Source organism: Salmo salar, chromosome 15, assembly GCF_965601325.2.
Source record: "Salmo salar chromosome 15, fSalSal1, whole genome shotgun sequence".
Lineage (NCBI taxonomy): Eukaryota > Metazoa > Chordata > Actinopteri > Salmoniformes > Salmonidae > Salmo > Salmo salar.
Window position 1 is genome coordinate 36,590,223 of NC_138305.1, and position 21,357 is coordinate 36,611,579.

At 42.9% G+C, this 21,357-nt stretch overlaps 1 protein-coding gene across 5 annotated transcripts in view; it reads right to left on the reverse strand.

Moving 5' to 3' along the window:
* The window catches only part of LOC106571269 (collagen alpha-1(XII) chain), a 99,039-nt gene that overhangs the window by 16,783 nt on the left and 60,899 nt on the right, over positions 1-21,357 (reverse strand). For all 5 annotated transcript variants that reach the window (XM_014144098.3, XM_014144102.3, XM_014144095.3 and 2 more), the window contains 32 exons: positions 21,063-21,186; positions 20,626-20,768; positions 20,370-20,499; positions 19,861-20,003; positions 19,614-19,743; positions 19,309-19,448; positions 18,383-18,512; positions 17,812-17,951; positions 17,355-17,484; positions 16,871-17,010; positions 16,622-16,751; positions 16,245-16,384; positions 15,226-15,355; positions 14,964-15,103; positions 14,630-14,759; positions 13,276-13,418; positions 11,708-11,837; positions 10,113-10,255; positions 9,276-9,405; positions 8,514-8,633; positions 8,021-8,173; positions 7,726-7,842; positions 6,019-6,171; positions 5,848-5,922; positions 4,158-4,297; positions 3,853-3,976; positions 3,380-3,523; positions 2,798-2,962; positions 2,625-2,663; positions 2,311-2,449; positions 808-950; positions 89-198 (listed from right to left, as the gene is read on the reverse strand). In XM_014144098.3, the coding sequence (XP_013999573.3) occupies positions 89-198; positions 808-950; positions 2,311-2,449; positions 2,625-2,663; positions 2,798-2,962; positions 3,380-3,523; positions 3,853-3,976; positions 4,158-4,297; positions 5,848-5,922; positions 6,019-6,171; positions 7,726-7,842; positions 8,021-8,173; positions 8,514-8,633; positions 9,276-9,405; positions 10,113-10,255; positions 11,708-11,837; positions 13,276-13,418; positions 14,630-14,759; positions 14,964-15,103; positions 15,226-15,355; positions 16,245-16,384; positions 16,622-16,751; positions 16,871-17,010; positions 17,355-17,484; positions 17,812-17,951; positions 18,383-18,512; positions 19,309-19,448; positions 19,614-19,743; positions 19,861-20,003; positions 20,370-20,499; positions 20,626-20,768; positions 21,063-21,186 (4,188 nt within the window). The remainder of the gene's footprint in view (positions 1-88; positions 199-807; positions 951-2,310; positions 2,450-2,624; positions 2,664-2,797; positions 2,963-3,379; positions 3,524-3,852; positions 3,977-4,157; positions 4,298-5,847; positions 5,923-6,018; positions 6,172-7,725; positions 7,843-8,020; positions 8,174-8,513; positions 8,634-9,275; positions 9,406-10,112; positions 10,256-11,707; positions 11,838-13,275; positions 13,419-14,629; positions 14,760-14,963; positions 15,104-15,225; positions 15,356-16,244; positions 16,385-16,621; positions 16,752-16,870; positions 17,011-17,354; positions 17,485-17,811; positions 17,952-18,382; positions 18,513-19,308; positions 19,449-19,613; positions 19,744-19,860; positions 20,004-20,369; positions 20,500-20,625; positions 20,769-21,062; positions 21,187-21,357) is intronic.

Sequence of the window (21,357 nt, forward strand, 5' to 3'; positions counted from 1 at the left end):
AATGTTATATAATCCAGCCATTTACTTCACTACACCCAGTATATTCCTCCAATCCCAACAGTCACGCAGACAAGCAGTCGGTGTTTACCTTGTGGAAGCTTCCATGGAAGATTCTCTTCACTTGATCATTGTCAAAAGTGACCCTCTGGATCTCCCCCCTCGTATCCTTGTTATAATACGATATAGTTTGGCTAGAAGCTGAAAAGACAAAAACACAATTAGAGAGAGAAAGAAAGAGGTTACAGATAGGTCTCCAACATCACATTAGGACTTGGTGTCATGCAAAGCTCCTAAACTAGAAACAGGACTCCACCATCATCAATGGATAGTTTATCATGAAGCACAAACAGATATGCGTTGTGATAGCTACAACATAAAACAGCATGGTTGGGGCTTTATAAAGGCCAGCTGAAGCTAGCTAGTACAGAATGCTGGATGTTGGATGAGGCTGTGTGTGGTTACTGAGGGAGACCAATGCAGCCCTGTGCTCTGGAGCCCATTACAATCCATTCACTGATCCCATGAGAGGATATCAGACAGAACCACAGAAAGATATCTACAGCTGCTGGATATCTTCTCCTCACAGAACACTACTTCATCCTTCCTCTATGCAGCATCCCAAATGGCACCCTATTCCCTATGTAGTGCACTTCTTCAACCAGGGCCCACTATGTAGGGAATACGGTGCCATTTGGGATACAGCCCCAGGAACCTCTTGTAACCCTTACTGTAACCCTCCACCCTCAACCCCTTCAAATCCACAACCGCAACCATTCAGCACAAGTCAAAGAGGCTAGAATGCCTTACGATCGATGGTGACCCCGACTTCAGGCTTGTCGTCCTTGGTGGACACCTGCCAGATGTCGAAGGCCTCAGTGGGTGTGTCCGGGAGGAGACGGAACATCATGATGATGGTATAGGAGTGAGGTAGTCCGTCAGGGTGGATCTCTCTGTTCAAACCCCCACGCAACACCCACAATTAGACTGACCATTCAAAAACTACAAAATCAACTCACCATCAATACACAGTAAATATGTGATGGGATGTATAGACATTATGGACAGTATATGGATATCTGAAGAATACGTGGATAGAATAGCATATGTACAGAAATAGTTCAATAGGATTTCACTAGAATACAGTACAGTATATACATATGAAATGGTTAAAACAGTATTACCATATGTTTATGTAGCACTGGGATATGGATGAATTTGTTCCTTTGAGTAAAAAACAGAGGTAAAACTATGTGGAATGTTAAGCTGACCGGGGATATTTGATAGGCCTACTGTGCAGCTGATAAAGCGCTTAGAGATGTATGATGTAGGAGATAGACAGTGGAGTTGGATGTCTCTGAGCTACGTGGGCTGAGTGAAATAAACAGTATGCCAGAACTTCAGATTGAACAATATGCCAGAACTTCAGATCACTGCTTAACACTTAACAGGATGTCGTAAATCTATTGACCTAGTTTAGAGGGGAATGGTGTCTAACAGTCAGTCTGAACATAGTTGGGCAAGACGTGTCATGTTAGTGGCCTGGCCTATATCCAAGTGCCAAACAGACGTTTATACAGTTTTTACATGATGGAAAGGACCCACAAAAAAGTAACGTTCGAAAACATATAACTTCTTAACGGTTGTCTCCCTACATTGACCTCCATCTCCTGAGTCTTCCTCCACTTGAGCGTAGACAAGCTTTCAGTCTGAGAATATCATTAGAATCTGAACAAACAGTATTAGGGTTGCGAAAGTACAGCAACTTTCCCCAAATTCCTTGGTTTTACAGTTTTTACAATGGAAAAAAAGTATTGATGAAAAAAAGTATTGATGTTTTTATTCTGCAGATCAAATGCTACTCTAGGTGCTGCTTTCCATCAAAGGTCAATCAAGCCATGACAAGGTCACCCACAGCATATGGAATGATTAGGGAACATATTAACAAATCGTGCTCAGCTAAGTAGGGTTTTGAGATAATGTTTTCCAGCATGTTTTAAAGACATGTAATTCACCAGAGATCCACAGCAAGTGCTGGCAGGTTTTGTGCTGCAACTCAATTATCCGTTAAATCCATTAGCTCAGAAAAACAGCGCAGACATACAACCACAAGATGTAGAATTGAGCAATCCAAGCCAGAGACGATGGTAGAGTTGCAAAATTCTGTCAACTTTCACAAAATGCCTTGGTTATCCAGAAATTCTGGTTGGTTGGATTATTATTCCCTCCTGATTCCGGGAATTTTCAAACCTGGAATACCTGTGGTAAAATACCAGAATTTTCTAATCCAAGACAATGGTATCTCAGACTCACGTGGTGGGCTGGGTCAGGAAGGAGTTCTTATGGAGTCTATAGGCTGTGTAGCTGTTGAAGGAACCAGTTTCCATAGACACTCCCTTGATATAGCCATAGGTCTTCTCTGTTAGGTTAAACGCCTCCAGCATCCTGAAGCCTAGAACACAAGGTAAATAAGTCTTACTAAGTTCTAGGAGGTTCTAGGAAGTTCTACAAAGTTCTAGGGCGTTCTAAGAAATTCCTCATATACAATAATGAGGAAATAATGCATGCTGTTTCTGCAGTTGGTTCTAATTTGGGATGCACATAATTAATCATCTAAGCATATTTACCAGGTGATGTGAATCCATTTAGGTAGATCAGGGGACAAGCTGTGAAGATAATATCAAAGATAAGCAACAGTTTAATTTGTTTCTAGAATTTATTTTCATAGCAGATAAATTATTTAGCAGTTAGCGATTAATTTAAGTGTTATCCAAAATACAAAAGACCCAAAAAAGCTCACATGATGTTGCGGTTTCGCAAATGAAGGTCACAAGGTTGTCTTGGATAGTTGCAAAGGCGTCGAAGTCATCCACAACGAAGATGTGTCTGTCGCTTGGCTTGCTCCCAATGTTCTGCAGCTCAGCATAATCCACATCGGCAACACCAACCACAAACACACTGTAACCTGGAGGAGGAACATGTTCACACTTAAGCAATAAGGCCCGAGAAGGTGTGGTATATATATGGCCAATATACCACGGCTAAGGGCTGGTCTTATGCGCGACGCAACGCGGAGTGCCTGGACACAAGGTGCCTTATTGCTATTATAAACTGGTTACCAACGTAATTAGAGCAGTGAAAATGTATGTTTTGTCATACCGGTGGTATACGACATGATATACCATGGCTGTCGGCCAATCAGCATTCAGGGCTTGAACCACCCAGTTTATAAACTCACATAACCAACTATGTGTATTGATGATTCTAATAAGTTACAGATTGTCGATAATTCAATGACAAGATAAACAACACAAACAACACACTCGTTGTGATTGACGGTTTGACTGGAAGATTCCTGTTCAGCAAACTCAGTAACCCTTACCAGCATGCTGCAGGGCGGCAGCGTTTTTCTTCACCTCATCCTGAGAACGACCGTCTGTGACAGCTACCACAACCTTGGGGACGTTCCTCCTCATTCCATTTTCGGACGTAAATACCTTCTCCTTGACATGCTTCAGAGCAACACCTGATCAAGAACAAAGAAAGGTCAATGAAAATGACAATTTAATTAGTGTGATATCGGATAACTTTGTATAGACAACAATGTCTATTTAGTGGATGGATCTATAAAGAATAAGCATGTTTGACTTGCATCCATTGAAATGTTAGCCTGAATGCCAGTCTGTTTGTGCCATAATGCCAACTCCTTGTCACTCATTATCATGCCAGTGACAGTAATGGATTTGTTAAGAGCAGACACCGATCTGGGACCAGGCTCATGGAACGTGTTGGTGTCATTGTAACGTTTACAACCTGAGACTAGTTGGTGGGTGCTGGGTTTGGGAAGAGGCTCACCGGTCTTAGTGTTTCCTCCTCTGTACTGAATGAGTTGTAGAGCAGCGAGACCGCTGCCCTTGTCCGAGTAAGAGTTCAGTCTGAACTCTGTCTTTGCTTGATCGCTGTACTGAACGAACGACACCTGTTTCCAAAGTAAACAGACATGAGCATTACGAGGAGTTGTAGTATGATGTCATGGCGTACCTGGTATTCTATGTAGTATGTTATGCTAAAACTAACAGCTATCACCAAGTTGACTAACAATAATAGTCTTAAAAGCATATTGTAACACGATTTATACCTCTATTTACAGCACTACACACCTGCATTCCTGTCGATCCGATGACGTCGAAGGCTCCAATCATGCTGAAGACGAACTGCACCACTTTCCGGAAGCTCTCTTCCCCGATACTCCACGAGCCGTCAATAAGGAACACCACATCTGCCTTGGCACCTTTGCACACTGAGACAGAAGAAAAACAACTCAATGAACTGCACTACATAGATTCCATGGCAGGCCACAGACTCTGAGCTGCCTGGAACACCAGGCATCAGCCAGGCATCAGAAAGAGAGTGGGCAACCTAGAAAATAAAAACGTCTGCAGGAATCTCAAAAACAAAACCATCGAGGAAAACAATGACATAATGAAGCTGTACATAGCAATTATTGGTTTAACTGATCAAACTTTCCTGAAAAAAATGATCAAAACAAGAAACATTTGGTCACCATGAGGGCTGGAAATGAACTGCTCTTTAATGGCTTTCTCGCTTAGTACAAAAAAAGTAGTTGGCAAAACAAAAGATAATGTCTGCCTGATGTGGTAGAGCACCTTTTTTTTATCTCTCGCAATCCTGTGCTCCAAGTCTGAGTCCATAAACAAGTTTTACACAATATCTTATCAAACAAACAGCTTCTTTGGACACCTAGGTTATTCATTAGTCAATGGTTGTGTTCCATTGAAAAACCCTGGGGGTCTGTGTGGACCATGTGGCGGCCATTAGTTTAACACTGGCACTAACACTAACTCTGATCTAGAGGAAATAAGTCTGCAGGTCTCTGCTTCTGCCAAATAATGAGATGTTGAGTGTTTTGCATATTCTCTAAACCTGCCTTTTTATTACTTTCACCTAATGGCACTAAAAACACAAATAAAACCATTCTGATGGCACGAAAAACACACACAAATAAAACCATTCGGATGGCACTAAAAACACACACAAATAAAACCATTCTGATGGCACTAAAACACACACAAATAAAACCATTCTGATAGCACTAAAAACACACACAAATAAAACCATTCTGATGGCACTAAAAACACACACAAATAAAACCATTCTGATAGCACTAAAAACACACAAATAAAACCATTCTGATAGCACTAAAAACACACACAAATAAAACCATTCTGATGGCACTAAAACACACACAAATAAAACCATTCTGATGGCACTAAAACACACACAAATAAAACCATTCTGATAGCACTAAAAACACACAAATAAAACCATTCTGATGGCACTAAAAACACACACAAATAAAACCATTCTGATGGCACTAAAAACACACAAATAAAACCATTCTGATGGCACTAAAAACACACACAAATAAAACCATTCTGATAGCACTAAAACACACACAAATAAAACCATTCTGATAGCACTAAAAACACACACAAATAAAACCATTCGGATGGCACTAAAAACACACACAAATAAAACCATTCTGATGGCACTAAAAACACACACAAATAAAACCATTCGGATGTCTTTTAAGCTTACAGCTGGTTTGAAGCTCAAATATTCCATAGCATTGGTGGATGCAGTGCTGTGTGGTTATGTGTGGTTCTGTATGGTTCTGTGTGTTTCTGTATGATTCTGTGTGGTTCTGTGTGGTTCTGTATGGTTCTGTGTGGTTCAGTGTGGTTCTGTATGGTTCCGTTGGGTTATGATTGGTTCCGTGTGGTTCTGTGGCTTTATGGATGTGGTGGATATGGTGCCATTTCTGCTTACCTGCCCATGCAGGGGGGATGGTAGGAGGTGGTGGAGGAGTGGGGGGTTGTGTTGGCGCTTCAGTAGGCTTGACCACTTTGACAAAGAGATAACAATAAGTCAAAATAGACAAGAATGGACAATTCACAAAACAACACTTAAAGTAACATTTTGAAGACTTTCGATACTCACGGGTTCTCTCCTTGGTGCTGACTCCGGGGCCCTCCAAGTTGGGGGTCTGAACGAACACGGTGGCGCTGTAGAGAGCGTCCGGGGAGAGACCCTCGAAGCAGTACTGGCTCTGAGCTGCAGTGATGGTGATCTCCTGCTGACCTTTACTGGAGGCTAGACAGAGACAGCACAAAGACAAATATGAGACATGTTGACATGTGTTGAGAAGAGAAACATGTTGACATGTGTTGAGAAGAGAAACATGTTGACATGTGTTGAGAAGAGAAACATGTTGACATGTGTTGAGAAGAGAAACATGTTGACATGTGTTGAGAAGAGAAACATGTTGACATGTGTTGAGAAGAGAAACATGTTGACATGTGTTGAGAAGAGAAACATGTTGACATGTGTTGAGAAGAGAAACATGTTGACATGTGTTGAGAAGAGAAACATGTTGACATGTGTTGAGAAGAGAAACATGTTGACATGTGTTGAGAAGAGAAACATGTTGACATGTGTTGAGAAGAGAAACATGTTGACATGTGTTGAGAAGAGAAACATGTTGACATGTGTTGAGAAGAGAAACATGTTGACATGTGTTGAGTGCTGAGGCTGCTGCTTGAAACGTTGCTCCTCATAAAAATCACAGGTCTTCTCTGAGTACGCAAACCAGAGTTAATGCCATTCAGCTGGGGTTATTTGACAGTTCTGCGGTTAAACAATAATGTCAAAATACATGTAATATCTGTGTTATCACTTTACACATGTAATTCAATATGAATTGTTTTGGGGAAAATGCAGAAATATTTTGAGAATGTTTTTTGGGGGGGTCAAATGAACCATGAGACCAAGACAATGGCCTTATAAAGTGGAATTATCCCCTCATTCACCTCTCCTAGGCTGACCCCTTTCTGTTTAAGGCTCCCATAGTCATTTCTTAGTCATTTTTGGTCAGAGACGTTTGCCATGATCCTCGCTCCTCCACCACTGTTTGCATTCCACTTCAGACAAACCATTGCCTCTGTCTATGTCTGAAGCATCTTTAAAAGGTTGCTAGCTTCTCAAAAGATGGGGACTGTTTACCTTCGGGGAGTGCTTTCTGCAGCAGCTGTCTTCTCACACAAGCAAAGCCTGCTTTCGTTTGGAAATGTGTCATGGGTAATGACTATCATGTCAATATTTAAATCCTTGCGATACTGCTTCCTGTTTTTAACAGTTTATACCCTGGTTCTATGTGTGAATATGAAACAGATTGATTCAAAGGCAGACAGTAATTAAAAGGATGTCCTCTATTCAGTCAGCGATACAATTAAAATTTGGTGGACGTATGCATTCAGAAAACGCCACATCATGCATTCTCCTTCGAGGGATAAACACAGGGGAGGGCTAAGGATAAACAGTCGTGTGAATGTCTAGACTGAATCTCAACACGCAGCACAGTGCCATTTCAATGTTCTGAACACAGAAGAGGGTGTGGCTCTGATCCGTGGAGAATCTATAGCATCTCTGACTAGTGACTGACAAATACATCATGTGTTGATGTCCCTTCAACATTCTCCTTTGTGGCTTCAGATTTTTTACATAAAAGGAAGCATATACTCAATTGGAATGCAGCAATTTTTCAGGGTAGAAGAAATGTCTCGTCTATCCAAGCTTAAAGGTGAAATCTGCGATTAATGTTTGGCTGAAACAGGAATTCAGGATTATGGCTTTAAGATTGAGACTTACGGTCCAGAGGGTTGAGCTTGATCCTGTAGGAAGTGGCAGCCCTGTGAGGACTCCACTTGATGCAGAACTTGTCGAAGCCAACGTTGTAGGTCTCGATGTTGGTGACGTTCAGGTAGACTGTGGAGCAGAACACAAGAAGAAGATATCAGACTGACTTCAAGACTGAGGCTTACAGTGGACCCTGGTCAAAAGTAGTACACTATGTAGGGAATAGGGTGCTATTTGGGACTAAGCATGTCTTCAGGTTAGCATTGATGTTCAAGCAAGGGGATATTTCTGTTATTCAAACACATACGTGTTGTTCCCTGTCCTTCGAGGGCCCCACTCATGCCAGCCCCATACTGGGCAAACACTTTGACATCGTAGGTGGTGCCAGGGAGCAGGTTCTGGAGGGTGTATGAGGTCACGTCACCCACAAATACATCCAAGCTCTTACTCTGATCTTCTTCTGCAGGCAAAACACAACACAAACTACTTTACAACAGTAACACTACAACACAAACTCATACGGAGAGGAGAGGAGCGGTCTGCTATAAACCCGAAATCATCTCAATTGAAATGTCAAGGTATGGCCCTTAGATTTCATGAAAATTATTCTGCATCATTACTTATTCATTGTTGTTAATAAACTTTGGCTTTGTACTAGAAAGTGTGGCTGGTTGATATGGACAATGAAATATAAAACCCTGCATGACAAAGCATGATACTGAGAAGTCTTGTAACTCAGGGTGTTATGGGTCCCTTCTCATGATTGCACAGACGTGGCCCAGAGTCTGACGTTATCTCACCCGCAGGCGTGTAGACCAGCTTGTATCCGAGCACTGGAGACGGAGAGGGGTCCCAGGCCACACGGAAGCGGGTGTACCACTCGTCTGAGACGCGCAGGCTCAAGGGCTCCAGCAGGCCGACTATAACAGAGGCACAGCAACAGCAGAGAGAGCAGACACATGTCAACATTCAATCAGACGGCAATTACTGCCAACAACAAGTGAGGCTATAACCCCATTTCCAGAATAGCTAGCCCCCAGTGCAGTAAGTCACCACATTACCACAGCATATCCTGGGCTACAAGTCGACAGCAGCCACTGTTGTTTTTCCTCCTCCTCAGTTTATGAAGACTATTATGAGTAATACATGTGTTTAGACTGGATAGATTTTTTCAGTCTTGCTGAGGGAGCTGAACTGGGTAGTGGGTAGGTTTGTTTGCGTGGGTGGGTGGTGACAACCCATTGGAGCGAGGCCCATCCACAGTGGTGCTTCTTTTAAAGCCAAGACATGAAGTTTCTATTGTTTGTGTAACTCGGGGCAATTGTTCACCAGTCGCTGAGCTTTCCCAGTTGCCTCTACTGTGAATTCCCAATCTTCCGAACTCTTCAAAATATATATTTTTTGGAATCGTTTGAATATAGTATGGCTCTTGTAAGTATTTTCCAGTTCTCACTCCCAGCTCAGCTCATCAGGCTTGGAAATTCTGTCCAGCTAGCTAGACCGACCAGGTGTACAGTATACTACACTGAACACTTCCTGAACACTTTTCCTAACTGCGTTACCTGTGCGTCCGGGCCCGATCAGAGATGGCCCTGCTCCATCAGCATAGATGGCTTCAACAGTTATGCTGTAGGGAGTGTCAGGAAGCAGGTTCTGCAGGATGGCATTGTTTCTGTTGCCAGGAACAACCGTCTGTGAGGAAAAATACCACAGAGAACTTAGTCAGTTCATTAAAAAAGGAACATAATTATGGAATTACTTTTGGAAGCTATGCACTAATTCTAGGCTTGCTCCTACATCAATGCAGCAGAGAGCAAAAAGAAGGCTGTTAATGAAAGTTCCCCGTCCTCTTGGAACACTGGAGGGTTAGCTCTCCTGACCTTTCTCGTTTAGAAGCATTTGTTATGTCACTCAATGGTTGGCTTACTAGGGAATAATTATGCAGCGCTGCTGTGCGGCCCTAAAGTGCTCCAGCTCTGTGTTTAAAGTCATTAATAACCCAACGTAATGTAACGTAATGTTTCCAGTGATAATGTTGATCTAACTGAGCCTTTAATTCATCTTACTAATCAGCAGTTATTTGCTGGAGTTAACCAAACAGACGCTGAAGTAAGACTATGTAGGCCTACAGCGCTTCGGCAGTAGTAACACGTTGAACAGTAAGTTCATGGGAGTGTGGAGGAGTGTATTTGATTTGCAACTCAGCCACATATAAAAAGAGACATGTTTAGGTCATGAACTCACTCGTCGCTCGAGTAAACCTTAAAGTTCCCTGCTACGTGAAAGTCTGTCGAGAAAGACTCTGTATGTGCACCAAATGGCACCCTATTCCCTATATAGTGCACTACTTTAGACCAGAGCCCTATGGGTGCCATTTGGGACCCAACCTATGAACTCACAAACTCAGTGATGGGGTCTCCTGTGGTGGGGGCGTAGGCGATCTTGTATTGCTGCACTGGGCCCTCCGCGTGGTCCCAAACGATGGTCAGAGTGTTGGTGGTGGCATCAAACACCCGCAGGTTCCTAGGTCCAACACGGGGCACTGCAACAGCAACAGCAAAAATACTGGGTTACACTCAAACACATGTACCTAGCAACGCTGCACACCACATGATCCTCAAAATGTTAAACAGCTGCACCATTGAGAGCATCTTGTCTGGCTGCATCACCACTCGGTATGACAACTGCTTGGCATCTGACCGCAAGGTGCTACAGAGGGTAGTGTGTACTGCCCAGTACATCACTGGGGCCGAGCTCCCTGCCACCCAGGACCTCTATACCAGGCGGTGTCAGAGGAATGCCCTAAAAATTGTCAGACTCCAGCCAAAAGCCATAGACTTTTCTCTCTCAACCGCACGGCAAGCAGTACCGATGCACCAAGTCTGGAACCAACAGGACCCAGGACAGCTTCTACCCCCAAGCCATATGACTGCTAAATATTTAGTTAAATAGCTAACCAAATAGCTACCCAGACTATCTGCCCTGACCCTTTTCTGACTCAGCACATACACTGTTGCTACTGTTTATAATCTATCCTCTTGCCTAATCATATAATATATCATATAATATATGTACATATCTACCACAATTACCTCGTACCCCTGTATATCAACTAGGTACTGGTACTGTCACGTCCTAGCCAGTATAAGGGTTAATTGTTATTGTAGTTTGGTCAGGATGTGGCAGAGGGTATTTGTTTTATGTGGTTCAGGGTGGTGTTTTGGTAAAAGGGCGTTTGATTTAGTATTTCAGGGTTTTTGGCTTATGATCTATGTTTAGGTAATTCTATGTCTAGTCTAGGTAGTCTGTGTTTCTATGGTTGATTAATTGGGGTTGGGACTCTCAATTGAAGGCAGGTGTTTTCTCTTTGCCTTTGATTGAGAGTCCCATATATTAGGGTGTGTTCGTGTTTGGGATTTGTGGGAGATTGTTTTTGCATTGCGTGTTTTTGTGAGCCTGCAAAACTGTCATTTGTCGTGCTTATTGTTTTCTTGTTTTCTCGTGTTCAACGTTCGTTAATAAATTAAGAAAATGAACACCAACTCTACTGCGTATTGGTCCACACTTTCAGACGACGATTTCGCTATATCATCGGATGATGAAGAAGTTTGTGACAGGTACCCTGTGTATATAGCCAAGTTATCGTTACTCATTGTGTATTTACTATTACTTTTGTTATTATGTGTTTCTATTATTTCTGTATTTTTTTTTCTCTCTCCATTGTTGGGGAGGGTCTATATGTAAGCATTTCACTGTTAGTCCACACCTGTTGTTTACAAAGCATGTGACATATAACATTTGATTTGATTTGACCTAGTAACCACCACTATATATAGCTACGTGTGTGTGTGCGCGTATTTGAATGTAGACTATAGTATAAGCAAGTATGTGTGGAAGCATTAGTAAAACTCATGAGTCGAGAGTATCAATGTAAACAAGAGTCGCATGAGTCAGTAGTATCAATGTAAACAACAAAGTTGGATTCAAGTCTCACATGTTTTGCCGTCTCCCTTCACTGGTGAGCCCTCCCCATCGGCATACAGAGCCAGGACACTGATCGAGTACGGCGTGTCGGGAATGAGCGAATCCAGGAACGCGTTGTTGATGTTTCCTGGGACCAGGACCTTTGGAGAGGTCATAACACATAGATCACAATGATGGCTTCCCAGAAAGGAACATTGTTTTGCATCCCAAATGGAAACCTATTCCCTAGTTAGAGCACTACGTTAGTATAGGGCGTCATTTGGGATGCATCCTGGAAGAAGGATTCTTATTCAAATGACCTTTTTCATGCATTACATACTGCTCTGGCACTGCTAACGTACATAATGAGCTCACTGTTAATCCATGCTAGAGTCTTCTTGGAGGGAGCCTAGTGCCAAAGGTTAACATGAAGTACTAACAAAGCCCTGAAGAGGTTTAAAACGCTAAACAAATACATGAATTTAGCGAAGAAGTGATTGATAAACAAATGAGTGTTATGAAGCATCCATCGTCTGGTAAATGCAAAGACGTAACCAACACCACGGGACCGGTGCTCTGTCATTGGACAGGCCTCAACGTGTACTGTATCTATCTCACCCCTGTTTCTAACAACAGTGGAGCCCAGTCTCGTCATATCACCAGGGTCACCACTGTCACTAAGCAGCACATTATCTATTACCTTGTCTGGGGGACGGCCATCACATCATGCTAAATACCTTCATCTAAAGCTTATCTGAGGATTTAACTGAAAATCTCCTAGTTGAAAGAGTGATGGACAAGACATGCAGGTAGCTGAGGTATATAATAAAGTATATTTCCTGTGAAAAGCACTCATAAGGCTGTCCTCCTTACAAAATGGAGTCTGATTGAGAATAGACAGGAGGTTAGCTGAGCTTAGCATGTCTCTTAGCATGAGGAATTTTTAAGGCCTACTGCTGCATCAAAGAACATTCCAATAAAAACAGCCTCATTATCGTTCAACCAAGGCCAAAACATCAAACGTTACAATTTTCATCTATGTCTATCGCAGATGTGCATGTGCACATTTTCCAAACTGCTAGTGGTACAGTAAAAGCTGTTTGTAGGCCAATTAGCTCTATCTTTCTCCTGTAATCCAAGATATGTGTATCGCATCGGTGCATAAAATCAATGCTGATAGACAGAGAATTAAAAGCCAAAAAGTCTGGATTTCCCCATTAGCCTAATGAACACCAACCTCATTACTAAAGGAATGCCATCTGTGGAGATTCTAAACAAACTCTTCGAGTGAGGGTTTTCGATATCTTCATCAAACATAGAGCCCAGCAACCCTACTCTACACTTTTATTGCTTAAGTGGACTTTACCTTTCCCTCTGAGTGGTCTGAGCAGGGAGAGTGAGCGGTTGAGTGAACGTGCCTCCCCTCTTAATATAATGACAGGCTCTGGTTAACAGTGGAGAGAGATCATTTGTAAGTCCCAAATGGCACCCTATTCCCTATATAGTGCACTGCTTTTCACCAGTCCTATGGGCCCTGGTCCAAAGTAGGGCACTACATAGGGAATAGGGTGCTATTTGGGATGCATCTGGAGAACTTACTGTCTCGGCGGGTCTGTCTCCAGACAGAGGTGCGTAGACGATGCGGTACTGCTGCACCTGGCCAGAGGCGGGCTCCCAGCGCACGTTCAGGCTGTTGGTAGTGGGGTTGTAGATCTGGATGTTCTTAGGAGGGGTTCGTGGAACTGGGGTTCAAAGAGGGTCAGAGAAAGTCAAGAATTATATATACAACCTCAAAAACATAAAACAACAACTCTGATTCTACTCTACAAACAACAACTCTGATTCTACTCTACAAACAACAACTCTGATTCTACTCTACAAACAACAACTCTGATTCTACTCTACAAACAACAACTCTGATTACTTAGAAGAGTACTAACTAAGTGAAGATACCACAAGAAAATGTGAGAATTAATAGACTGCTATGTTTCAAACAGGATGTAGCTCAGTAAAAAAAGGGGGGAGGGGGGACTCAAATGCTGAGGGAAGTAGTCTCTAGTAACCAAGTGATTTTATAGTGTCTATGTGAAGAGAACGTATGGAGAAGTTGCACCGTTTGGGCTTATGCAAAAGCCTCTTAACTTTTAAACTAAAACAGATGTGCATATTCCTCTGGCATTCAGCACCTTAGCCCATTAAAGATTAGATGCAGTACGTAGACTCAGACCCAGCCACCTTATTCATAAGTAAAAACATTCCAAATAGAACCTGTTTATCCAACAGCGAGGTTCATTCTATATGAAACACATGCATATGGTGTGTTTAGGAAGACTAGTCTGTCAAACATACAGTATCTTCCCATTTGGAATCATTATGCACCATGTGTTCTGTAATACTGATATGCTCCGCTGGAATCACAGCTCTCCAATTCACTTCACTGGGATGGATTTCTGCTGACTGCACATGGCAAACCATTTGAGCAGAAACAACATCGATGCACACAGCAGGGTATCAAAAAACAGACACAGGCAGGGCAACCTATTATTATTATTATTATTGTCAGTATTATTAGTATTATTAGTGTTATTGTTATTATTTTTATTATTGTTATTATTCTTGTTATTATTGTTATTGTGAGATAAACTACACCTTTGTTCCATCTAAGCGTTATGGGGGAGGGGGGTTGTGCAAATGCTATCTGGTTCAGAGATTTCAATACAACATTTTCTATTTCCACTCAGTTTTGTTAAATGTTGACCTCATCAACAATGTTTCCCTATGAGGGTATCTATTATTCTGAGACCTATCTACCGGTATCTTGAGTTCAAACTTTGGAAAAACCAAACAGGCTCCAAATTTGAAATGCCACTGAATCAAACCAACTGAAAAGAGCATGTCTTTATCCCGATGAAAACAAAATGGATGATTGGAATTTCGTCACTTGATAACTTACGCGTCTTTCCAGTCTCTGACTGGCGCAGGCCCTCTCCCTCGGGGTAGACGGGGACCACGGTGACAGTGTACAGCGTGTCTGAGAGAAGGTTCCTCAGGATGGTGTTGGTGGTGCCACCAGACACTTGCTCCTGTTCACAGAGAGGTGTTTGAGTTGCATTATCAGTGTTTATAACATAGATTGGTTGAATCCTATTGCATCCATATTAGGAAGTCATCAGATTCTTAGGTATATAAATTCCTAATATGGATGCCGTAGTCGACTCAAATCTGATTGGTCAAGAGATACCCTGTGCAGCATCAGAAGTTAAGGCATGGATAGTTGGTGGTCTTACCATGTCCTCGGCTCCGCCAGAGGCAGGGACGTAGAAGAGGCGGTACTGACGCACGTTGCCCTCCGCTGGCTCCCAGCGCACCTTGAGGGAGCTAGTAGAGGGGTCAGTGACCTGCAGGTTCTTCACCCCACCCAACGCCTCTGACAAGACACAAAACAACAAGTTTAGCATAAAATCACTTATTCTATTTTGTAACCCTTTTTTTTCTTCTTCACTGTACTCATTGTCCCTGTATTGTCTGTTTTTTTCAGTCATGACTTACTTGTCTTTCCATTTTCAGAATTTCTCTTCCCTTCAATATCGCCGTACATAGGCACCAATGTCACCTTGTACTCTGTGTCTGGCACAAGGTTCCTCAGAACGGTGTTGGTTGACATCCCAGAAACCGTAGTCTGTGAAAAAGAGTCATCAGATTAGCAAAAATGTTAAAACCACCCTAATAAAGAGGTACCGTAATTTCCGGACTATTAAGCGCACCTGAATATAAGCCGCACCCACAGAATTTTTTTAATTTATTTTTTTAACATAAATAAGCCGCACATGTCTATAAGCCGCAGGTGCCTAACGGTACATTGAAACAAATGAACTTTACACAGGCTTTAACGAAACACGGCTTGTAACAAAAATAAATAGGCTTTAACGAAACACGGCTTGTAACAAAAATAAATAGGCTTTAACAAAACACGGCTTGTAACAAAAAATTTGCAGTAAGCTTTAGTTGTCTTTTTGCACTGAGTCAATTCCTCACGCTGCTGTTTCCAACGTCTTATCATCGACTCATTAAGACCAAGCTCCCGTGCAGCAGCTCTATTTCCTTTTCCAACAGCCAGATCAATCGCCTTCAACTTGAAAGCTGCATCATATGCATTTCTCCGTGTCTTTGCCATGATGAGGGTGACAAAATGACTACCGTAATCAGAATGATGGGAAGTTTGAGAGCACTCGATTTAATCTAAACAGTAAACAAAAAAGTTGTTTGACCTTAACCCGTTCGGCAATTTCATTGGTCTAATGAAAGCTTCATGCTGCCAAAAAACTGAGCACGTCACAGAATGTGTTTTTTTTTTATTTTTTTTATTGAAAGCGGGAAAAATCCATATATTAGCCGCGTCATTGTTTAAGCCGCGAGGTTCAAAGCTGGGAAAAAAGTTGCGGCTTATAGTCCGGAATTTACGGTATCTTAATCAAGTATTCAACCTACATGTTTATAGTGCTCAAAGTGATCAGTTTAGCGAGTCTTCAAATATCGCTTCTATACCGTATAAAGTGTTGTTTTTGTACCTTAAGTTCAGGTCCTCCTGCTAGCGGGGCGTAGATGACAGTGTACTGGCGCACGTCCCCCTCAGCTGGCTCCCAGCGTACCCTCAGGGAGTTGGTTGTGGGGTCAGTCACCTGCAGGTTCTTCACTCCACCCAGAGGCTCTGAGGAAGAAGAAGACGCACATCATTCCAAGTAAATGTCAACGCTAATGTTCTTAAGCCGTTACTGAGTAAAATTTTGTCTGATATGGAATCATACAACTGTAATATGGGATATGGAAGCTTGTAGCTGTCAAAAAGCTGTAATTTCAAAATGAAACATTTTGACAGGTATATGCTTCCATAGTGTTAGAGAATAGGGTTCATGAGCTAAAGTAAGTACTGAAATGCTTCACTCACTTGTCTTTCCCATCTCAGACTGCAGTATGCCCTCCACGTCTGGGTAGACTGGGACAACAGACACGTTGTATTGGGTGTCAGACTCCAGGTTACGCAGGATAAGGTTGGTGGTGCCCCCTGAGACTTGTTCCTGTTCAGGGCAAAGTGAAGATCAATGTTAGCACTGTATGACAATTACACAACTTGATTATAATGTAAACACGACTGGGTTGATAGTAAAAGGGATGGAGAGATGAATAGGATACATACCATTTGCTCCCTCCCATCTGGCTGGGCCACGTAGAAGACCTTGTAGTTGCGCACGTTACCGACAGCTGGGTCCCAGCGAACAGACAGACTGTTGATGGTGGGGTCGATGACCTTCATGTTCTTCACTCCACCCAAAGGATCTGAGGCAGAGGATACAATGTTATAGCATCACACTTACTGTACTGTACGAGCTGCCAATTCCTGAACAAGTAGCAGACACATTTCGTTTTTAAGAAGAAAAAATATATGTTTTTATCGTCACATACACCGGATAGGTGCAATGAAATGTGTTGTTTTACAGGGTCAGCCATAGTAGCAAGGCCCCCCATGCGCTAATTTGGGATAAGTGCCTTGCTCAAGGGCACATTGACCGATTTTTCACCTTGTCGGCTAAGGTATTCGAACAAGCAACCATTTGGTTACTCTAACCACTAGGCTACCTGCCACCCGTATCATTTAATTTCACCCTGTCATTTCAACCCACTTGTCTTTCCATTCTGAGACCTAGAGAGACCCTCCATCTCATGGTATACAGGCACCACTGTCACTGTGTATTCCGTATCTGGATTGAGTTCCTTCAGAACAGTGGTGGTCGTTGTTCCAGACACCTGGTCCTGTTCAAGAAAGAAGAAGATAGAGTATCAGTCAGAATCTGAAAGCCATGTTGACTAGCTTCAGGGGAATACACCAGCAGTAAGCCATGTTGACTAGCTTCAGGGGAATACACCAGCAGTAAGCCATGTTGACTAGCTTCAGGGGAATACACCAGCAGAAAGCCATGTTGACTAGCTTCAGGGGAATACACCAGTTGAGGCTTGTTCACTTTAAATCAAAGGATGGCCTCATTGTAATGGATTTCACCCTCCACAAGCCTCCACTGGAGTAGACCATTCTCAGAGAATTAGGAGGGGTGTTATGTTGGTGAGACTACCAGGACGTACCACGTCCTGCTCTCCGCCTGCAGTTGGGATGTAGACAATGATGTACTCGCGCACGTTCCCCTCAGCTGCATCCCAGCGCACTTTCAGGGTGCTGGTGGTGGGTTCAATGACCTGCAGGTTCTTCACGAAGCCCAGGGGCTCTGAGCACCAAAAGAAAACAGAGTAGCTTAGCCATCACTTTGATTTGAAAACCATGATATAGATTGTATGTCTGCAGATTAGCTAATATATTCATCTCTTTCACTATACAATTTTTCCAACTGTCCCGTTATCTGGTTTTAATGTCCATTCTAGAATGCCCTTCCATTCTAGAATGCCCTTCTGATTGGCTAGAAGGGTATTTTAGATTGGACATTAAAACCAGATATCGGGACAGTTTGGAAAGATATCGGGACAGGTGAAGAGATATTGGGACAGGTAGGAAAAGATGTCGGGACAGGTGAAGAAAAGATATCGGGACACCTTGCAATCATGATGCAATATCCACCTACATATGCAGACTGTGCTTGCTACAAAGTTACAGAAAGATATTGTATTCAACATTGCTGTGGTATAAGTCGTCGTTACTCACTTGTTGTTCCATCCTTGGCCTGGGTCTGCCCATCCCCCTCGGGGTACACTGGCAGAACAGTGACTGTGTACTGTGTATTAGGTGAGAGGCTCTTCAGAACTGTGGTGGTTGTGCTCTCTGAGACTTGCTCCTACAAAGTAGAGCGAGATGGTGTCTCAACAAAAGAAGCTCCAACAGACATACATGAACACTATGGCTGCCTCCCAAAAGACACCCTATTCCTCACATAGAGCACTACTTCTGACCTCAGCTGGTTAAAAGTAGTGCACTATATAAGGAATAGGGTGCCATTTTGGATGCAGATGGTATGTCATACACCAGATCCACAAGATAAGGCCCATGTACCACAGTTGTTCTATGGTCTGTAAAACTACATGAACTACAACTTCTACTGGTCCAGTTCATCTCCCTTCTGTGGAGTTTATTTTGATGGGAGGTTTGATTGAGAGTGAGAGCTATGGCATACACCACACGGAACAGGCCAATTCTACACAGATAAACCAAACAGTGCCTTAGAGGATTTTGTTCCACATAAGCGGCCAAACCAAAAAGTCAATTGCATTATAATTGTGATCACAGAGCTGTTTCACAGTCTGTTAGCTCCCACCCGGCCTGAACTCCATCACCACTAGGCTACAACATCACGGCGGCATGACCACTTTGCTGCTGCCTCTCATCATGCTTAGCACAGCAGGCTAACCGCCAACGCTAAGTCCTTAACGTTAACTCGTCAACGCTAACTTCTCATGTCGGGCTGACGATATCTCCACTCCACAAAGTATGGCGGCGAAATGAAACAGGATTCTTTCTTCCCACAGGATTGGAAGCCATTGTGTTAGGCTGGCACAAATGTGACATCACGTGTCACTGTTGAGTAATAGGCCTATGGAGAGGCAGTGTGGTTAACAGTACAGTAGAATACTCACAATGATCTCAAGGCCTCCTGCGACGGGAGTGTAGATGACTTTATAGCCCTGCACGTTGCCGTCGGCTGCGTCCCAGCTGGCGGTGAGGGTGGTGTGGGTAGGGTTGGTGACCTGCAGATTGGTCACTCCACCCAAAGGCACTGGGAAAGAAAATTCAATAACTTTAAGTGTGGTATTATGATTATGTGATTATTGGGGAAATCAAGTAAACCATTATTTTATGCTTCTCAGTTTATATTTCCAATGTTCCCAAATCACTTTTCGAGATTGCATACGCTACCACTTCATTTTACATTGCTACTCACGCGTCTTTCCATTCTCAGCCTGACGTTTCCCCTCTCTGGCAGGGTAGATAGGTAGCACTGATATTGTGTAAGGTGTGTCAGGCTTGAGGTTCCTCAGAACGATGGTGGTGGTGCTTCCAGGAACTTGTTCCTGTTTACAAACAGGTGGAAAATGATTTGAATTAGATGACTGATTACAGATGAAATGCTTTATCAAAGTGTATTACCTTAAGGCTATTTCTGAGGTCATAAGGTGAAAGAGACCCACCATTTCCTCTGGTGTTCCTCCAGCCACAGGGACGAAGAAGATCTTGTACTGACGCACGGCTCCATCTGCTGGGTCCCAGTCGACCTTCAGAGAGGTCATGGTGGGTTCAGTCACCTTCAGGTTCTTCACTCCACCCAAAGGTCCTGGTGAGGAAAACAACAAAATATAGAAAACCTGTTCTATGTCCAATGTAATTCTATTATCTTATTGCTAATCATCTTACACTGAAAACTCACAGTTTACAGAAGGTTGTTGCTACCCAAACATGTTTTTTAAATGGTCGGACAAAGAAAATGTGTTTGTGGCAGCAACTTCCACACTTCCATACCGTACAGACTAAGTTATCTTAAAAGGAAAATACAAAAAGTGAATACAAACACACATTATACAACAGGTACTGATGACAATTTATGAAATGTAGGGAATTTATGCTTGGTCTGAGATCTGAGGTGTACTGCAAACATGGAAGTGCGTATTGGAATGATTGCTTAGATGTCAGCCAGTCTTACTTGTCTTTCCGTTCTCAGACTGCCTCCTGCCCTCTGTCTCTGCGAAGACAGGCACCAGTGAGACAGTGTAGAGGGTGTCTGGCAGGAGGCCTCTCAAGACAGTGCTGGTGGCAGTAGCAGCCACAGTCTCCTAAAGATTACACAAACACAACCAAAATATTAACCTCAGCCCACTCCAAACACACCCACAATTCATTTTATGGCACGCAATGTGGAAACAACACTTTCTACACTGTCAGCTACAGCAGAATCCTACCATTGCCTCAGCAGCTCCCCCGGCAGCAGGTACATAGAAGACTTTGTACTCTTTGACTTTCCCTTCGACTGGCTCCCAGCGCACGTTCAGGGTGGTCATGGTAGGGTTGATCACCTGCAGGTTCTTCACTCCACCCAGAGGCCCTGAGGTAGAAGACACATCAACATCATTCCAAGTAAATGGCGTCAATATCCTCAAGCCGTTACTGAGTCGAATTGATTCAATATGAATGCATATAGCTTTTTTCCAAATTGAATTTTGACAGCTATATTACAGCTGTACCAAACAAGACTTAAATATGGGGCTGTCACTTTTCACTGAATGAACTTGGTATCGCATGGATTTACAGTCCACTAATGAAGAGCTATCCTCACTATTGATGATTCTCTGAAATGATCAATTTCTCCGTCCCTCATCCCAGTGTCAGACTTCCTTACTTGTCTTTCCGTTCTCAGACATTTTCTTGCCGTCTCCCACATCGTAGACAGGCAACACTGAAACGGTGTAGATGGTGTCGGGTGTGAGGCCCTTCAGGACTGTGTTGGTCCCAGCCACAATCTCCTTACATTACACATACACAATACAATTATTAACGCCTGCCCACTCCCAACTTAACAATAACTAATATTATATAAATCACAAAATATGACACGCAACTATATTCAGTCAAACAGGAGTGTATAAGGATTATGAGTGCATAGGTACTCATACCCTTGAAAGTAACCACACTTT